General features: G+C 31.9%; 1 protein-coding gene across 2 annotated transcripts; it reads left to right on the plus strand.

Annotated features, from left to right (window-relative positions):
* Positions 1 to 6,543: 6,543 nt before the first annotated feature.
* On the plus strand, positions 6,544 to 13,968 carry ZWI (kinesin-like calmodulin-binding protein (ZWICHEL)). Of its 2 annotated transcripts, none has more exons than XM_079025113.1 (22): positions 6,544 to 6,724; positions 7,187 to 7,446; positions 7,528 to 7,732; positions 7,808 to 8,046; positions 8,139 to 8,566; positions 9,070 to 9,251; positions 9,343 to 9,458; positions 9,548 to 9,650; positions 9,760 to 9,912; positions 10,009 to 10,155; positions 10,234 to 10,437; positions 10,676 to 10,840; positions 10,921 to 11,025; positions 11,114 to 11,254; positions 11,340 to 11,534; positions 11,865 to 11,991; positions 12,061 to 12,263; positions 12,355 to 12,537; positions 12,620 to 12,715; positions 12,805 to 13,002; positions 13,091 to 13,362; positions 13,446 to 13,968. In XM_079025113.1, exons 2-22 carry the CDS (start codon positions 7,295 to 7,297, stop codon positions 13,636 to 13,638), a joined length of 3,807 nt encoding a protein of 1,268 aa, XP_078881239.1. In that variant the 5' UTR covers positions 6,544 to 6,724; positions 7,187 to 7,294; the 3' UTR covers positions 13,639 to 13,968. The 2 variants fall into 2 exon arrangements, with proteins under 2 accessions (XP_078881239.1, XP_078881240.1); XM_079025114.1 differs by lacking the exon at positions 6,544 to 6,724 and adding an exon at positions 6,729 to 6,841.
* Positions 13,969 to 14,353: the final 385 nt, after the last annotated feature.

Consider the following 14,353-nt stretch of genomic DNA (forward strand, 5'->3'; position numbering starts at 1 on the left):
CCAAAAGGATGGAGTGTTCGAATTTTGATCTTAGGACAAATGATAAATATGAATCTTGTCTCTTGGGTAAGATGACAAAATCACATTTCACTAAATCATGTGAAAGAGGTGACGGATTATTGGAACTAATCTATACGGAAGTTTGCGGACCATTTAGATCCACCACAAAGGATGCTAACCAATATTACGTGACATTTACGAATGATTATAGCATATATGGCTATATTGACTTGATCAAACATACGTCAGAAACTTTTGACAAGTTCAAAGAGTTTAAGCATGAAGTCGAGAATCAATTAGGCAGGAAGGTAAAGATGCTAAGATCTGACAGAGGTGGTGAGTATCTTAGTATCGAGTTCCACGACTATCTCAGGGAATGTGGAATCGTTTCACAATTGAATCCTCCTATGACACCACAACTTAATGGTGTGTATGAGAGGCATAATCGAACCTTACTAGATATAGTTTGTTCCATGATGAGTCGAGCTTCTCTTCCGATTTATTTATAATCCTTGGAGACAACCACTCATATCATGAATCTTGTTCCAACAAAGAAGGTTGTCAAACACCTCATGAGATGTGGACATGGAAGACTCCCTCGATCACACATATTAAGGTATGGGGTTGTGAAGCACTCGTAAGACGAGAGACGCATGAAAAACTTGAACCTAAATCTGAGAAGTTTTATTTCATTGGCTATCCACATAAGTCCTTTGGATACTTGTTCTATAGACATAGTGAGAACGTGGTCTTAGTAGCTCAAAGATGAGTCTTTTACGAGAGAGAGAGCTCATATTTAAAGAGGACAGTAGGAGTGATATTGATCTTGAAGAAATTCAAGAGTCATCTAATGAAGAAACCTCACACAACACTAGGACTCAACATTAGGAAAAGGTTCAGTTGAGCCAGTTGACAACTCATTACCCCTTCATTGTTCTAGTAGGGTTAGCATGCCACCTGCGTTCTATGGTTTCCATATTACATCAGATGGTGATACATTTATCAGTGATAGAACACTGGTAAATTTGGACGAACTAATTAACTACAAGGAAGCAATGGCAAGCCCTGAAGCTGCTAAATGGAAGGAGGCAATGGACAGTGAGCTTCACTCGATGTATGATAACTAAGTATGGAACTTGGTTGATCATGTACCTGGTCGAAAGACAGGTGGGTGCAATTAAATATTCAATAGGGAGACCAATATGGATGGGAAAGTACACACCTATAAAACTAGGTCGGTTGCAAAGGCTTTACTCAAACCTAAGGGATTGACTATGATGAGACCTTCTCACCAGCAGATAAGATAAAGTCTATTAGGATCATGCTTGCCATAATTGTGTTTCATGATTATAAAATATGGAAGATGAATGTTAAAACTGATTTCCTTAATGGGAAGTTATATGAGGACGTTTACATGAGTCATCCAAAGGGTTTTGTACATGCCAAATTTCCTGATAGGGTGTGTAAGCGTGAGAAATTCATTTATTGATTGAAACAAGCATCTTGCATATGGAATATATGCTTCCATAAGAAAGCCAAAGAGTTTGGGTTCTCTTGAAGTGAAGATGATTCATGTGTATATGTCAAAGCTAGTGGGAGTATAATGACTTTTCTAGTCCTGTATGTTGATGACATACTCCTTATAGGAAACAACATTCCAATTTTGCAAGGAGCTAAGTCTTGGATTGGCAAGTGATTCGCTATGAAAGGTCTAGGGGAAACGTCCTATATTATAGGAATTAGGATTCATTGGGATAGAAAAAATCGTCATATTGGTCTTAGCAAGAGTACATGTTTGGATAAAATACCAAAGCGTTCCAATATGGACAATTCAAAGAAAGGCGAATTGCCTATTCATAGTACTATCAAGTTGAGTAATACTCAAAGTCCAAGTACTGATGAAGAGACACCTGACGTGAGTTGAGTCCTATATGCTTTGACTGTAGGATCGATCATGTATGCAATGACACTGACTTGTGAGTCGGAGTACATTGCAGTGAGTGAAGCATATAAGAAAACGACTTGGATGAAGAACTTTATCGGGGATCTCAAAGTCATTCCAACTATTCAAGAGCCAATGAGGGTGTGGTTGCTTTGATGAAAGAACCAAAGGATCATGGTAGATCCAAGCATACAGACAGAAAGTACCATTATATTCTACATCGGGTAGAAGAAGGACACCTTTTGTTGAAGCGAGTATCATCAGAAGATAATGTTGCAGATCCTTTCACAAAGGCTTTGAGTAGAGTCAAACACTACCGACATGCTAGGAGCATATGCTTAAGACATGATATTAGTTTTAGTAGTTAGGTGATATTTTGAAACTTGTAACAAAAAAATGTAATTGATTGGTGAATGAATAATACATAATTATTTATGAGTATTATACTGCCTTATTTAATTCTTTATTCTTGTGCTTCTTTTTGCATGTTTACACTTCTTGGGTAATTTGAATTATTCAAACTTCCATAGACGTTCATACTTTTGGAAGTAAGTACTGAATTAAGACTGTCATGAATGAATTGTAGATTGTCGATTAAGGTTACGACATTGGAATTTGAATTACTACAATATTCATGAGTACTTTGAAAATAGGGATTTTAAGTATTGGATAAACCCATGCTTAGAGATTACTTCATGGATCTTGTCATGAGTAATTCTAAGATGATAATATATACTATTCTTAAAGTGGAGATATATAGTTCATAGTTTACATATCAATTATGCATCGGTTTGCTCAAACACATATCGTAACTGGATGTTATAAAGGGTTATTCCATATGTAAATTGTATTATTATATGGCCAAAGTAATTCGTTCCTTTTGCCCTAACAAGAAAAGCGATACCAATGAGGGTGTGGTTGCTTTGATGAAAGAACCAAAGGATCATGGTAGATCCAAGCATACAGACAGAAAGTACCATTATATTCTACATCGGGTAGAAGAAGGACACCTTTTGTTGAAGCGAGTATCATCAGAAGATAATGTTGCAGATCCTTTCACAAAGGCTTTGAGTAGAGTCAAACACTACCGACATGCTAGGAGCATATGCTTAAGACATGATATTAGTTTTAGTAGTTAGGTGATATTTTGAAACTTGTAACAAAAAAATGCAATTGATTGGTGAATGAATAATACATAATTATTTATGAGTATTATACTGCCTTATTTAATTCTTTATTCTTGTGCTTCTTTTTTCATGTTTACACTTCTTGGGTAATTTGAATTATTCAAACTTCCATAGACGTTCATACTTTTGGAAGTAAGTACTGAATTAAGACTGTCATGAATGAATTGTAGATTGTCGATTAAGGTTACGACATTGGAATTTGAATTACTACAATATTCATGAGTACTTTGAAAATAGGGATTTTAAGTATTGGATAAACCCATGCTTAGAGATTACTTCATGGATCTTGTCATGAGTAATTCTAAGATGATAATATATACTATTCTTAAAGTGGAGATATATAGTTCATAGTTTACATATCAATTATGCATCGGTTTGCTCAAACACATATCGTAACTGGATGTTATAAAGGGTTATTCCATATGTAAATTGTATTATTATATGGCCAAAGTAATTCGTTCCTTTTGCCCTAACAAGAAAAGCGATATCATTGGCCCCTCGATAATTTGATGTTGACATTATAAGTGTTGGACCCAACCAGGACTAATTGATGTGTTCAATTTGAAGTCCAATAATGTCTTTAAAAGTCAGGAAATTGAGAACACATAATATTGGACGATGAGATTGATTTCGATCCATGTCTCGTGTCCATACAATATCTTGTAAAATGAAGGAATAACTGATCACTTATCTTATGGCAAATAACTGATTTGAATAAGAGTTTGACAGTGGCTTTGGAAAACACTCTTTGCTGTTAACTTCAAGGTATATACTTGCAATTGTAGTTACAGACTTATCAAAGTGGGAGACTGTTGGATTAAGGTGTCTAAGCCAATAACTAAATTGATATATTCTTAAATTAAGAGCAAAGTTCTTTTTGGGTTGCCCTCATAACTAGTAACTGAATAATATGACTTTTCGAGAGAGAGAGAGAGAGAGAGAGAGAGAGAGAGAGAGAATGATTTATTAATTTGTTATATGACTGAGAAATTAATTGGAAATCAAAACGAATGATTTATTAATACATTATATAATTAATATATTAATTAGAAATTATATTTATTAATTAAGAATTAATCGAAAATTAATGGGAATTAAGTTTGTGATTAATTAGATTAATTGAAAGTGTAGAGACTAATGGTGACAATGTTTAAAAGTTGAGCATTGAAGGCTTCCAGATGCTTGCCATAAGGGGGATAGTTTTTTGGGAGGCTTCTTAGGGTTTCTAAGAGCCTTATGGAACAAGAAAAGGGATAAGAGTTATCTAGGGCTACTTGACTTATTTAAGCTTCCTTGTTCACCTATAAATACCCCCTTAAGGGTTCTTTATTTTCCTCTCTCACCTCCCTCATACAAGAGCCAAAATTTTGCTCTCTTCTCCCCTCTCTCAAAGTCTTCTAGTTGCTAGGTTTTTGGGTACAAGCCATTAGAGGCATCCAAGCTTTTGGTGCTTGCTTTCAAAGGAAGTCAAATGAGATTTTGGTTGATTAATTGCTACATTAATCAAAATGTATGTAACCCTAAACTTTTTTTTTTTTAATTTCGATTATACTAGGGCTTCCTAAGGTTTCTTGATATTCATAGTTAGTTGCCATCATTAGAGAAAACACAGATCCTTTTTAGGTTTCATGTGAACTTTAGGGTTTAAGAGTTTTGCACCACATTATAACCTAGAAAACCCATCATCACTACCACGTCGTGGCAACCAAATTACCACGTTGTGGGAAGACAAGAATCTAAAAATCAAAACTTGAACATAAGGGAACTTCAAATTAAGAATAATACTTCGAAACCGGGTGTTACAATATGTGTAGTTTTCAATGAAAAAAACGACAAGTCTTTTAAAGTTTTATAGATGTAGTTATGACGTTTTTTCCACATAAAATTTAGTATACCAAAAAAATGTTTGATTTGGACCAACTTCAACGAGAAATATGGAACTATCCATAAGTCAAAAAATCGTGTATCTTACATGCTTGGAAAGATTTGATTGTGTAGTTTCCAATAAGAACGATAAGTTTTTTGGAATTATGTAGAGAAAGTTATGATATTTTTATAACAACCTGTCTAGTGTACAAAAAATATTTGGTGGTCTAAAAATATGTTTAGTGATTTGAAAACATGTTGTGTGGTGTGAAAATATGTTATGTTGTATGAAAACATGTTCCAATTTGTAAGATCAATACCCTCTTACTACTGTGTTTATAAGACATATCCCTTAAGTTCAATACCATTTAGAAAATTAATAAACTAATGATGACTTAACCATCGCAACCTATATATATATATATATATATATATATATATATATATATATATATATATCATCTCATCTCATCTTATTATTTAATAAAAGAATAGTTTTATTCTTCTATTGACATGTGTCATCTTATTAAACATCTTAATTAATACATATTTTATTCTCTTTTTGCCATGTGTTATCATACTGTATCTCCTAATTAATACATGACATTTATAGACCTATTGATTCTCTATTTCAAATTTTAAATTTTAAATTTCCAACTCTAATTACATTAATTTAATAAATTAGAATAAAAATTAAAATAAATTTAATACAAATTATAAAATGATATAATTTCACATATTTACTTAAATCAATGATTAAAATTTTTATAACTAAAAAATCTCTTAATTAATAATTTATTTAAAATTATTGATTAATAATTTTTAGTTTTTTTAAAGGTTTAATTAATTGTGTAACCGTGGTTTACACGGGTTATAAACCAGTATATATATATATATATATATATATATATATATATATATATATATATATATATATATATATATATTAATCACATTATTATTATGTGTATGTACGGGTAGAACTATTTCGAAAATCAATGAACCGTGGCCTATATTAATATGGGTCATCACTTAATTAGGACATAAATTAGTAAAAATTAAACATCTTTACATAAAATTGATTAAAGTTAAAATATAATTATATAAATAAATAAAAAAATGATAAACCACAAAATTTAAATGACTAACATCGAATCCGTCCAAAGACCCATCATATTCGGGGGATATATTTTTAACTTCTCAATGATTAAATTCTAAATATTCTATTTGGAATTTCCCACCTTACCAATAGACTGCTATAAAAAAACATAAATTTAAATAAAATTGAATCACAATTTTATATTATGTTGAAAAGTATTTTCTTACATAAGTTTGAAAAAAAAATGCATAATACATAAACAAACATTCTTAACCTAAAACAAGCTTTTAGTTTTTGTCAGTTTGATAAATTCAATTTTCTATATATTACTATTGATTATTGATTACTTTATTCCCGTTGAAATAATGTTACAATGACTATATATTATTTATAATATACAATATTAAATGTGAAATTGCATTATAATGAAAAATTGTGAAATTGTATTTTGAAAATAGTCTCGTGACCCCCAGCAATCTCTTTACCTCCCTCCATCTCTCTCTCTCTCTCTCTCTCTCTCTCTCTCTCATCAGTGCCGGCAACAAACGACTGGTACAGATCTTCATTTCTACGGCACCGATTCTATACCTATCTTCATCTCCACTTATCGTTTCTCAAGCTTGCACAAGGGTACATTTTCATTTCTATTTTACTTTGAAACTTTCTTGAGATATTCACCAATCAATTTCAAGCCATTTCTTCTTCTCCTGATTTCTGCAAATGGGTGTTCCACAAGAATCTGTCTTTGTATGTTTCGCGTCTGTTTCTCGATTTAAAATACGTGCTTTCCTGTGGATCTTAGCGTAGATTTAATCGCCTTACGATTATAGTCAGCTATATATGTTCGTTTCCACTACTACTAGCTCATAGTTTCGCTTCACAGTAATGTCAAGATCCCCCTTTTAGCTTCTTCATCACCTCAGCTTCGAATGCCTGATTTTTCGGCATTTTTGTATTTTTTTTTTCTAGATCTTTCTAATTTGGGGTTTTGACTGTGGAGAAGCTGCCGTCAAACTCTTCTTTCAGAATTTAAACCTAATGATTTTTGTAGCTTAAAATTGTTAGCATGTTCTGAAATCATTAAATTTGCAGGATTTGTAGCAACATAAAAGGGATTGGTGTCGATCTTTTGGAAAGGGGAGAAATTTGATGATAATATAAAAGCAACTCATCGGAAATTACGATCTTTTTAGAGGAAAAATGGCTTCAGATGTTCCATCTATAATGTCTCAAAGTGTGAGAACAAACAGATCTTCATTCAGCTCAAGCAATGGATATGAAACCCAATCTCACTATTCCGCCATTACAAACGGAGATGATTATGACAGCGATGGTTCAAATTTCGCACCACCGTAAGTTTTTCTTCTCCCTTTTAGTTTCAAGATTATCATTTTGAAAGCCGAATTATCCTCTGATTCCCATGGTTCTTGCAGGACGCCAATGACCCTTTCCAATTCCATTCCAGCCGAGCTTGCTGGTGCAATTCCTTTGATTGATAAATTCCAAGTAGAGGGTTTTCTAAGGTCCATGCAGAAACAGATAAATTCAGGTGGAAAACGTGGGTTTTTCTCAAAAAGATCCGTAGGTCCCCAAGATCGTGAGAAGTTTACATTTGAAGACATGTTGTGTTTTCAGAAGGTAATCACTCATTCCCACGTTCCAATTCCGATTCTGACCTTTCCCCAAATGACTTTCTAACATAATGTGTCACAGGATCCTATTCCAACATCCCTCTTGAAAATAAATGGTGATTTGGTTAGCCGAGCTGTAAAATTATTCCAAACCATCTTGAAATACACTGGAATTGATTCATCTGAAAAAGGGAATCAGATTGGCATAGAAGAAAGAATTGAACTTGTTGGAAAGTTATATAAACAAGCATTGAAACGCTCTGAGCTTCGAGATGAACTTTTTGCACAAATTTCAAAACAAACCAGAAATTGTCCTGATAGGTATGCACTCATTCCATTTTTTCTGATTCCATTCCATCACACCAAGCAGACCCTTATGATGTTGTCTTCATTTAACTTTGTGTTATATACAGACAACATTTGATAAGGGCATGGGAGCTAATGTACTTATGTGCATCATGCATGCCACCTAGCAAAGACATTGGTGGATATTTATCTGAGTACATTCATGATGTTGCACATAATTCCAATACTGACCCTGATGTGCAAGTCTATGCATTGAACACACTAAATGCACTAAAGTGTTCAGTAAAGGCTGGCCCACGACACACTATCCCTGGGCGTGAAGAAATTGAAGCTCTTTTAATCGGTAAAAAGCTCACCACAATCGTGTTTTTCTTGGATGAAACTTTTGAAGAAATAGCATATGACATGGCAACTACTGTTGCTAATGCTGTTGAGGAGCTTGCTGGAATAATCAAATTGTCTGCATATTCAAGTTTTAGTTTATACGAGTGTCGCAAAGTTGTTACAGCTTCTAAATCACCAGAACCTGGAAATGGTATTTGTTTTATCATGAGTAATTTACTAAAATGGTCCTTGTGCTTTCTCATTTATACTGTTTTTAGTCCAAAAATTCAATCTTTTTTCAGTTTTGGTACTTATTTCAAAGTTTCATATTGATTTTGGTGCATGAAACCTTGAAATAAGGACCAAAAACAAACTTGATATGAAATCATTAGGTAAGGACCAAAACTGAAAAAAGTTTCAATTTTGGACTAAACACTGTAAAATCCAAAAGTTTAGGGACCATTTTTGTTATTTCTCTTTAGTTTTTTTTTTTATTAGAGTAAGTTACATTTTGGTTCTAAAAATATAGTTGAAACAGCAACAAAAAAAACATTAGAAAAACCTCAAATGTGGACCAAATTTCAAGATAAGAACTTTTGTGAACAAAATTGAAAAAAATCAGTTATACTCAAGGACCAAAAATGTAACTTACTCTAAATTCTTATTATCTATATTCCAACATAGTAATTTGAGAAATGGTTTTGGTGTCAACAGAGGAGTATATTGGATTAGATGACAACAAGTACATTGGAGATCTTTTAGCAGAATTTAAGTCAGCAAAAGATCGAAGTAAAGGAGAAATTTCACAATGCAAATTAACCTTTAAAAAAAAGTTATTTCGCGAGTCAGATGAAGCCATTGCAGACCCAATGTTTGTTCAGTTGTCATACGTTCAAGTATGCATTATACAATTACTTTTATTTAGTGTAATATTATCTTTTATTTTATTTTATAAATACCTGTATTCTTACATATGTTATTTGGCAGTTACAACATGATTATATCTTGGGTAACTATCCAGTTGGAAAGGATGATGCTGCACAGCTGTCAGCATTACAAATCTTGGTTGAAATAGGATTTGTTATTAAACCAGAGTCATGCACGTTAGTTATCTTTCTATTTCTTAAATTTTTTTTTTTACTTTTATTGTTTTTCCATTCAAGTATTTTAACAATCTTTAATTTTTGTGTAGTGATTGGACTCTGCTTTTGGAGCGATTTCTACCCAGACAAATTGCAATTACTCGTGCTAAAAGAGACTGGGAATTGGATATACTTGGTCGTTATCGTTCCATGGTAAGACCTATTCATCAATACTACGTAGTTTTGAAGATCCTGGATCCTTTCGATACTACTATTGTTGCACATGTTTCAACGTACTTAATTCTTTCATTTATCTGTATAGGAAAATTTAACAAAAGAAGATGCAAGACAACAATTTTTGAGGATTTTAAGGATGCTTCCATATGGTTATTCGGTTTTTTTTAGTGTTCGCAAGATTGATGACCCAATTGGACTTTTACCTGGAAGAATCATATTAGGGATTAATAAACGTGGGGTATGTCAAAATTTCATTTTGATTAAAATTTGGTTTTATATAATTTGCCTTTTTTTTATATACATACCAATGAACATAATTTTTTTTTGTGCATAGGTTCACTTTTTTCGTCCAGTTCCCAAGGAATATTTACACTCAGCTGAATTAAGAGATATAATGCAATTTGGTAGCAGTAACACTGCTGTGTTTTTCAAGATGAGAGTTGCTGGTGTCTTGCATATATTTCAATTTGAAACTAAACAGGTTTGACTACTTTGATTGACTTTCTTATTTTCTTATTTTGAGGTTCTTAACTATTTTTTTTTTTTTTTTGAAATAAAGGGTGAAGAAATATGTGTTGCACTTCAAACACATATAAATGATGTTATGCTACGTAGATACTCTAAAGCACGAACTGCTTCTAATACAAGCTCTGTTAATGGTGATATTCCTACTAATTCAAAGCCTCCAATTGCTGATGTTGGTGAAAAACGTGTACAAGATTTGTCAAAGGCTCTTGAGGAATGTGAAAAAACTGCAAAACAAGTGAGTAATTTGGTTTCTTTTTAATAAAGTACAATGTTACTGAAGTTGTCCTTAAGTTTTCATTTTGTTGCGGATGTAATCCCTGTGACAAGACATGCAAACTTAAGATGAGATAGAGAAGATTTCAAAAAGTGGACCAAACTTGTGATTTTTTATAAACTATAAAGACTGAATTTGAAGTTTAATTTTGTTAATATATCGGTAATTTACTTGTATTTTATTTACTGTGGTAATTTAGCTATCAGAAGAGTTAAATGAGAAGCAGAAAAAAGAAATGAACATGCAAGAAGAAATGGAGACATTGAAAGATATGTTGAGATCAGAAAAGAAGAGTTTGGAAGAACTATCATCTGAATATAATGAGATTAGATCTTTGTGTGAAGAAAAAGAATCTAACCTTCAGGTAATCATCTTAAGTTAAAAAAAAAAATCATATTTTGAGGATTATATTTCTTGATTTTAATTTTGAGTTATTTTTTTTAGGCTGTATTGATTGAGAAGAGGAACATGGAAGCTAGGCTTTCACAGCTTAGTAAAGGGGAGTTGGAAAATAATACCAAAAAGGAATTAGTTGAGGCAACTAATCAGGTCTGTATTATTTTAAATTCTTATATATATGTTTTTGAATCATTAAATTCTATTATTCTTAATCAATAGCTTATTGATATGCTCACAGGTTTTGCAAAGGATCCAAGATGAGTTAAGAACACGTAACTCAGAGTTGCATGCAGCTGAAGAAACCAAGAAGAAATTGTTGAATGAGAAAATGTTATTGGAAGAAAGAATTTCAAGACTTGAAAAGAAGAAAGTTGATGAGGTAATAATCTAACTTCTATTTTCTTTGATTATTCATATTTGGTTATGCATTTATGTATATTAAAAAGTTTTACATTATTAATTAGATACGGATGCTTGAGAAAGATTTAGAACAAGAGAGAAAGATGACAAAGCCTCGAATTTCTGAACTTGAGAAGAAAGTAGCAGAGCTCACACAAAAATTGGCCAATGCAGAGTCTACTCTTGCAATCAAAGATAATGAATTATCAAATTTGCATATAAATCTTAAAGAATTGGAAGATTTAAGAGAAATGAAAGAGGTAATTTATTTATATAATCTTTGATATAAGAGTAAATTACATTTACGGTCCCTTATTTTAGCTGATTTTGCACTTTTAGTCCCAACAATTGCTTTCTTGCAATTTTTGTAACGTTTTTTCATCCCAAATGACTATTTTTGGTCTCCGAATGTAACTGACTTTTACAAATTTGGCCTCAAAAATATTCATTTACTTGAGTAGGGACCAAAAACGTTACAAAACCTCTAATAAGGACCGAAATTGCAAAAAAAAACCTTTTCCTGACCAAAATTGAAAAATCAGAATTATGGTATAAATTATAAAATAATGATATCGTTTTTTTTTTTTTAGGATATCGATAGGAAAAATGAGCAAACTGCTGCGATATTGAAGATGCAAGCAACACAGTTGGCTGAATATCAAGCTCTCTATAAAGAGGAATTGGTTTTGAGAAAACGATACTTTAACATTATTGAAGGTATAAATTGAATTTTGTTTACGATATTTTATTTAGTAAATATAATTTTAATAATTTTTGCTATTACAGATATGAAAGGAAAGATCAGAGTTTATTGTCGATTAAGGCCTTTGACACCAAAAGAGATGAACGACAAAGAAAAAGACGTGCTTACAAGTGTTGATGAGTTCACAGTTCAACATTTAGGAAGAGATGAAAAGATTAAACAACACTGTTATGATCGTGTATTTGATGGAAACGCAACTCAAGAAGATGTTTTTAACGACACTAGGGTACGTTCAAAGAATAAAAAATTATCAATTTCATTACATTTTTTTTTATAAAATGTTGAAATTATTTATTTTAATTGTTTGTGTAACGCAGTATTTGGTGCAATCGGCTGTTGATGGTTACAACGTGTGTATATTTGCATATGGTCAAACGGGAAGTGGGAAGACTTTTACTATTTATGGATCTGAAAATAACCCTGGGCTTACCCCACTTGCCACGTCAGAGTTATTTAAAATTCTGAGAAAAGATCGCAATAAATTCAATTTCTCTTTGAAGGTAACAATTATTTTTGTAACATAAACTTATTTTCATAACTCAAAAAATATTATTTTTTAACTATTGTTTAATGTTCATGTAGGCATACATGTTGGAGTTATACCAAGATACCTTAGTCGATCTTCTAATTCCAAAACAAGCAAAACGTGCAAAATTAGAGATAAAAAAAGACTCCAAGGTTAATTTAACACTAAACACTTAATCTAGATTTGTTTTTTGGGATGTAAGGGTAAAACGGTCATTTAACTGAAAAATTGATTTACATAGGGAATGGTGACAGTTGAAAATGCGACAGTTATACCGATTTCAACTTATGAAGATTTGAAAAATGTTATTCAAAGAGGAACAGATCAACGACACACAACTGAGACACTAATGAATGAAGCAAGTTCAAGGTCTCATTTGATTTTATCAATCGTTATTGAGAGTACAAATTTACAAACTCAATCAATCGCTAGAGGAAAGGTAAAATTTCATTATTTCATTTTTTGTTCCATAACTTTTTATTATTAATGAATAATGATTAATGGTTAAACTTTTTTTTTGAATGTAGTTAAGTTTTGTTGATCTTGCGGGTTCTGAAAGGGTGAAAAAGTCGGGTTCTGCTGGAAATCAATTAAAAGAAGCACAAAGTATAAATAAATCACTTTCAGCACTTGGTGATGTTATTAGTGCTTTATCTTCTGGGAATCAACATATACCTTATAGGAATCATAAGCTCACTATGTTAATGAGTGATTCTCTTGGTGGAAATGCAAAGACTTTGATGTTTGTTAATATTTCTCCAGCTGAGTCAAACTTGGATGAAACCTATAACTCTCTTACGTAAGTTTATTATTGTTTAAATTACGTTTTTTGTTCTCTATGAAATCAATAACTTTTTTGCTTTTGTTTTTTGTATTTAAAAGGTATGCATCGAGGGTGCGTTCGATTGTGAATGATCCTAGTAAGAATGTTTCATCGAAAGAAGTTGCAAGATTGAAGAAGCTATTGGCTTATTGGAAAGAACAAGCAGGGAAAAGAGGAGATGATGAAGAACTTGTGGAGATTCAAGATGAAAGGACACCAAAAGAGAAAGGTGATAACAGGCATTCAATGTAAAATTGAAGCATCATGATCTTTTGGGATTTGAAGAGAGTTTGTGTTCTTCACTAATTTTACTAACATGAAGATGGGAAAAACAAAAACAATGCATGAATTGTGTCACTAACCATGTAGCCTTTTAGTCCATAGTCTTTATATTCATGGTTTGAAAGTGGTTGGTTTTGGTTAATATTTTGGTTGATGGTGGGGTTGGGGGTAGGGATGATGGTGATGCATGGTTACAAATGGTTTATGTGTTTTGTATAGTATGGTATACTTAATGTGTATATTATGGATATGAAATCCATATCTAGTTCTTATGAATGCAACAAGTCGTATTTCATTCAAGTTTAATTTCTTGTAAAGTGATGAAAGGGTGCGAGTGTGTTCAAAATATAGAGGAGTTTGGATTTTTTGTTTAATTTTTTATCAAAGTGTTTTTTTAGGAAAATGGTTTTAAGGTATTATTATACAACATCACTCTTTACGGGAAATATAACAAAAGTAAAATAAGGTAATCATCGTGTTAAAAAAAACTCGGTTGACAGATTAAGAACTTTTTACAAGGTATTTTTTTGATGACTTTTCAACAATTTTGTAATTTTAAGTTTAAAAAGACTTATGGCTTAAATAATAATGGTGACATTTCATAATTACTGGAAGAGCCTTTTCACCACATGACTTTTTGATTTGCTTTAAATTTACAAGTTTTCTACAATTTTTTTTCCCTTTC

Source organism: Lactuca serriola, chromosome 2 (genome assembly GCF_051521515.1).
Source record: "Lactuca serriola cultivar US96UC23 chromosome 2, Lser_US96UC23_V15, whole genome shotgun sequence".
In the NCBI taxonomy this organism is placed as follows: Eukaryota; Viridiplantae; Streptophyta; class Magnoliopsida; order Asterales; family Asteraceae; genus Lactuca; species Lactuca serriola.

Coding starts and splice junctions, on each gene's coding strand:
- ZWI (XM_079025113.1), top strand. CDS start 7,295: ATGGCTTCAGATGTTCCATCTATAATGTCTCAAAGTGTGAGAACAAAC. Junction 10,156..10,233: donor TTCAATTTGAAACTAAACAG/GTTTGACTACTT, acceptor TTTGAAATAAAG/GGTGAAGAAATATGTGTTGC. Junction 12,264..12,354: donor ATGTTTTTAACGACACTAGG/GTACGTTCAAAG, acceptor TGTGTAACGCAG/TATTTGGTGCAATCGGCTGT.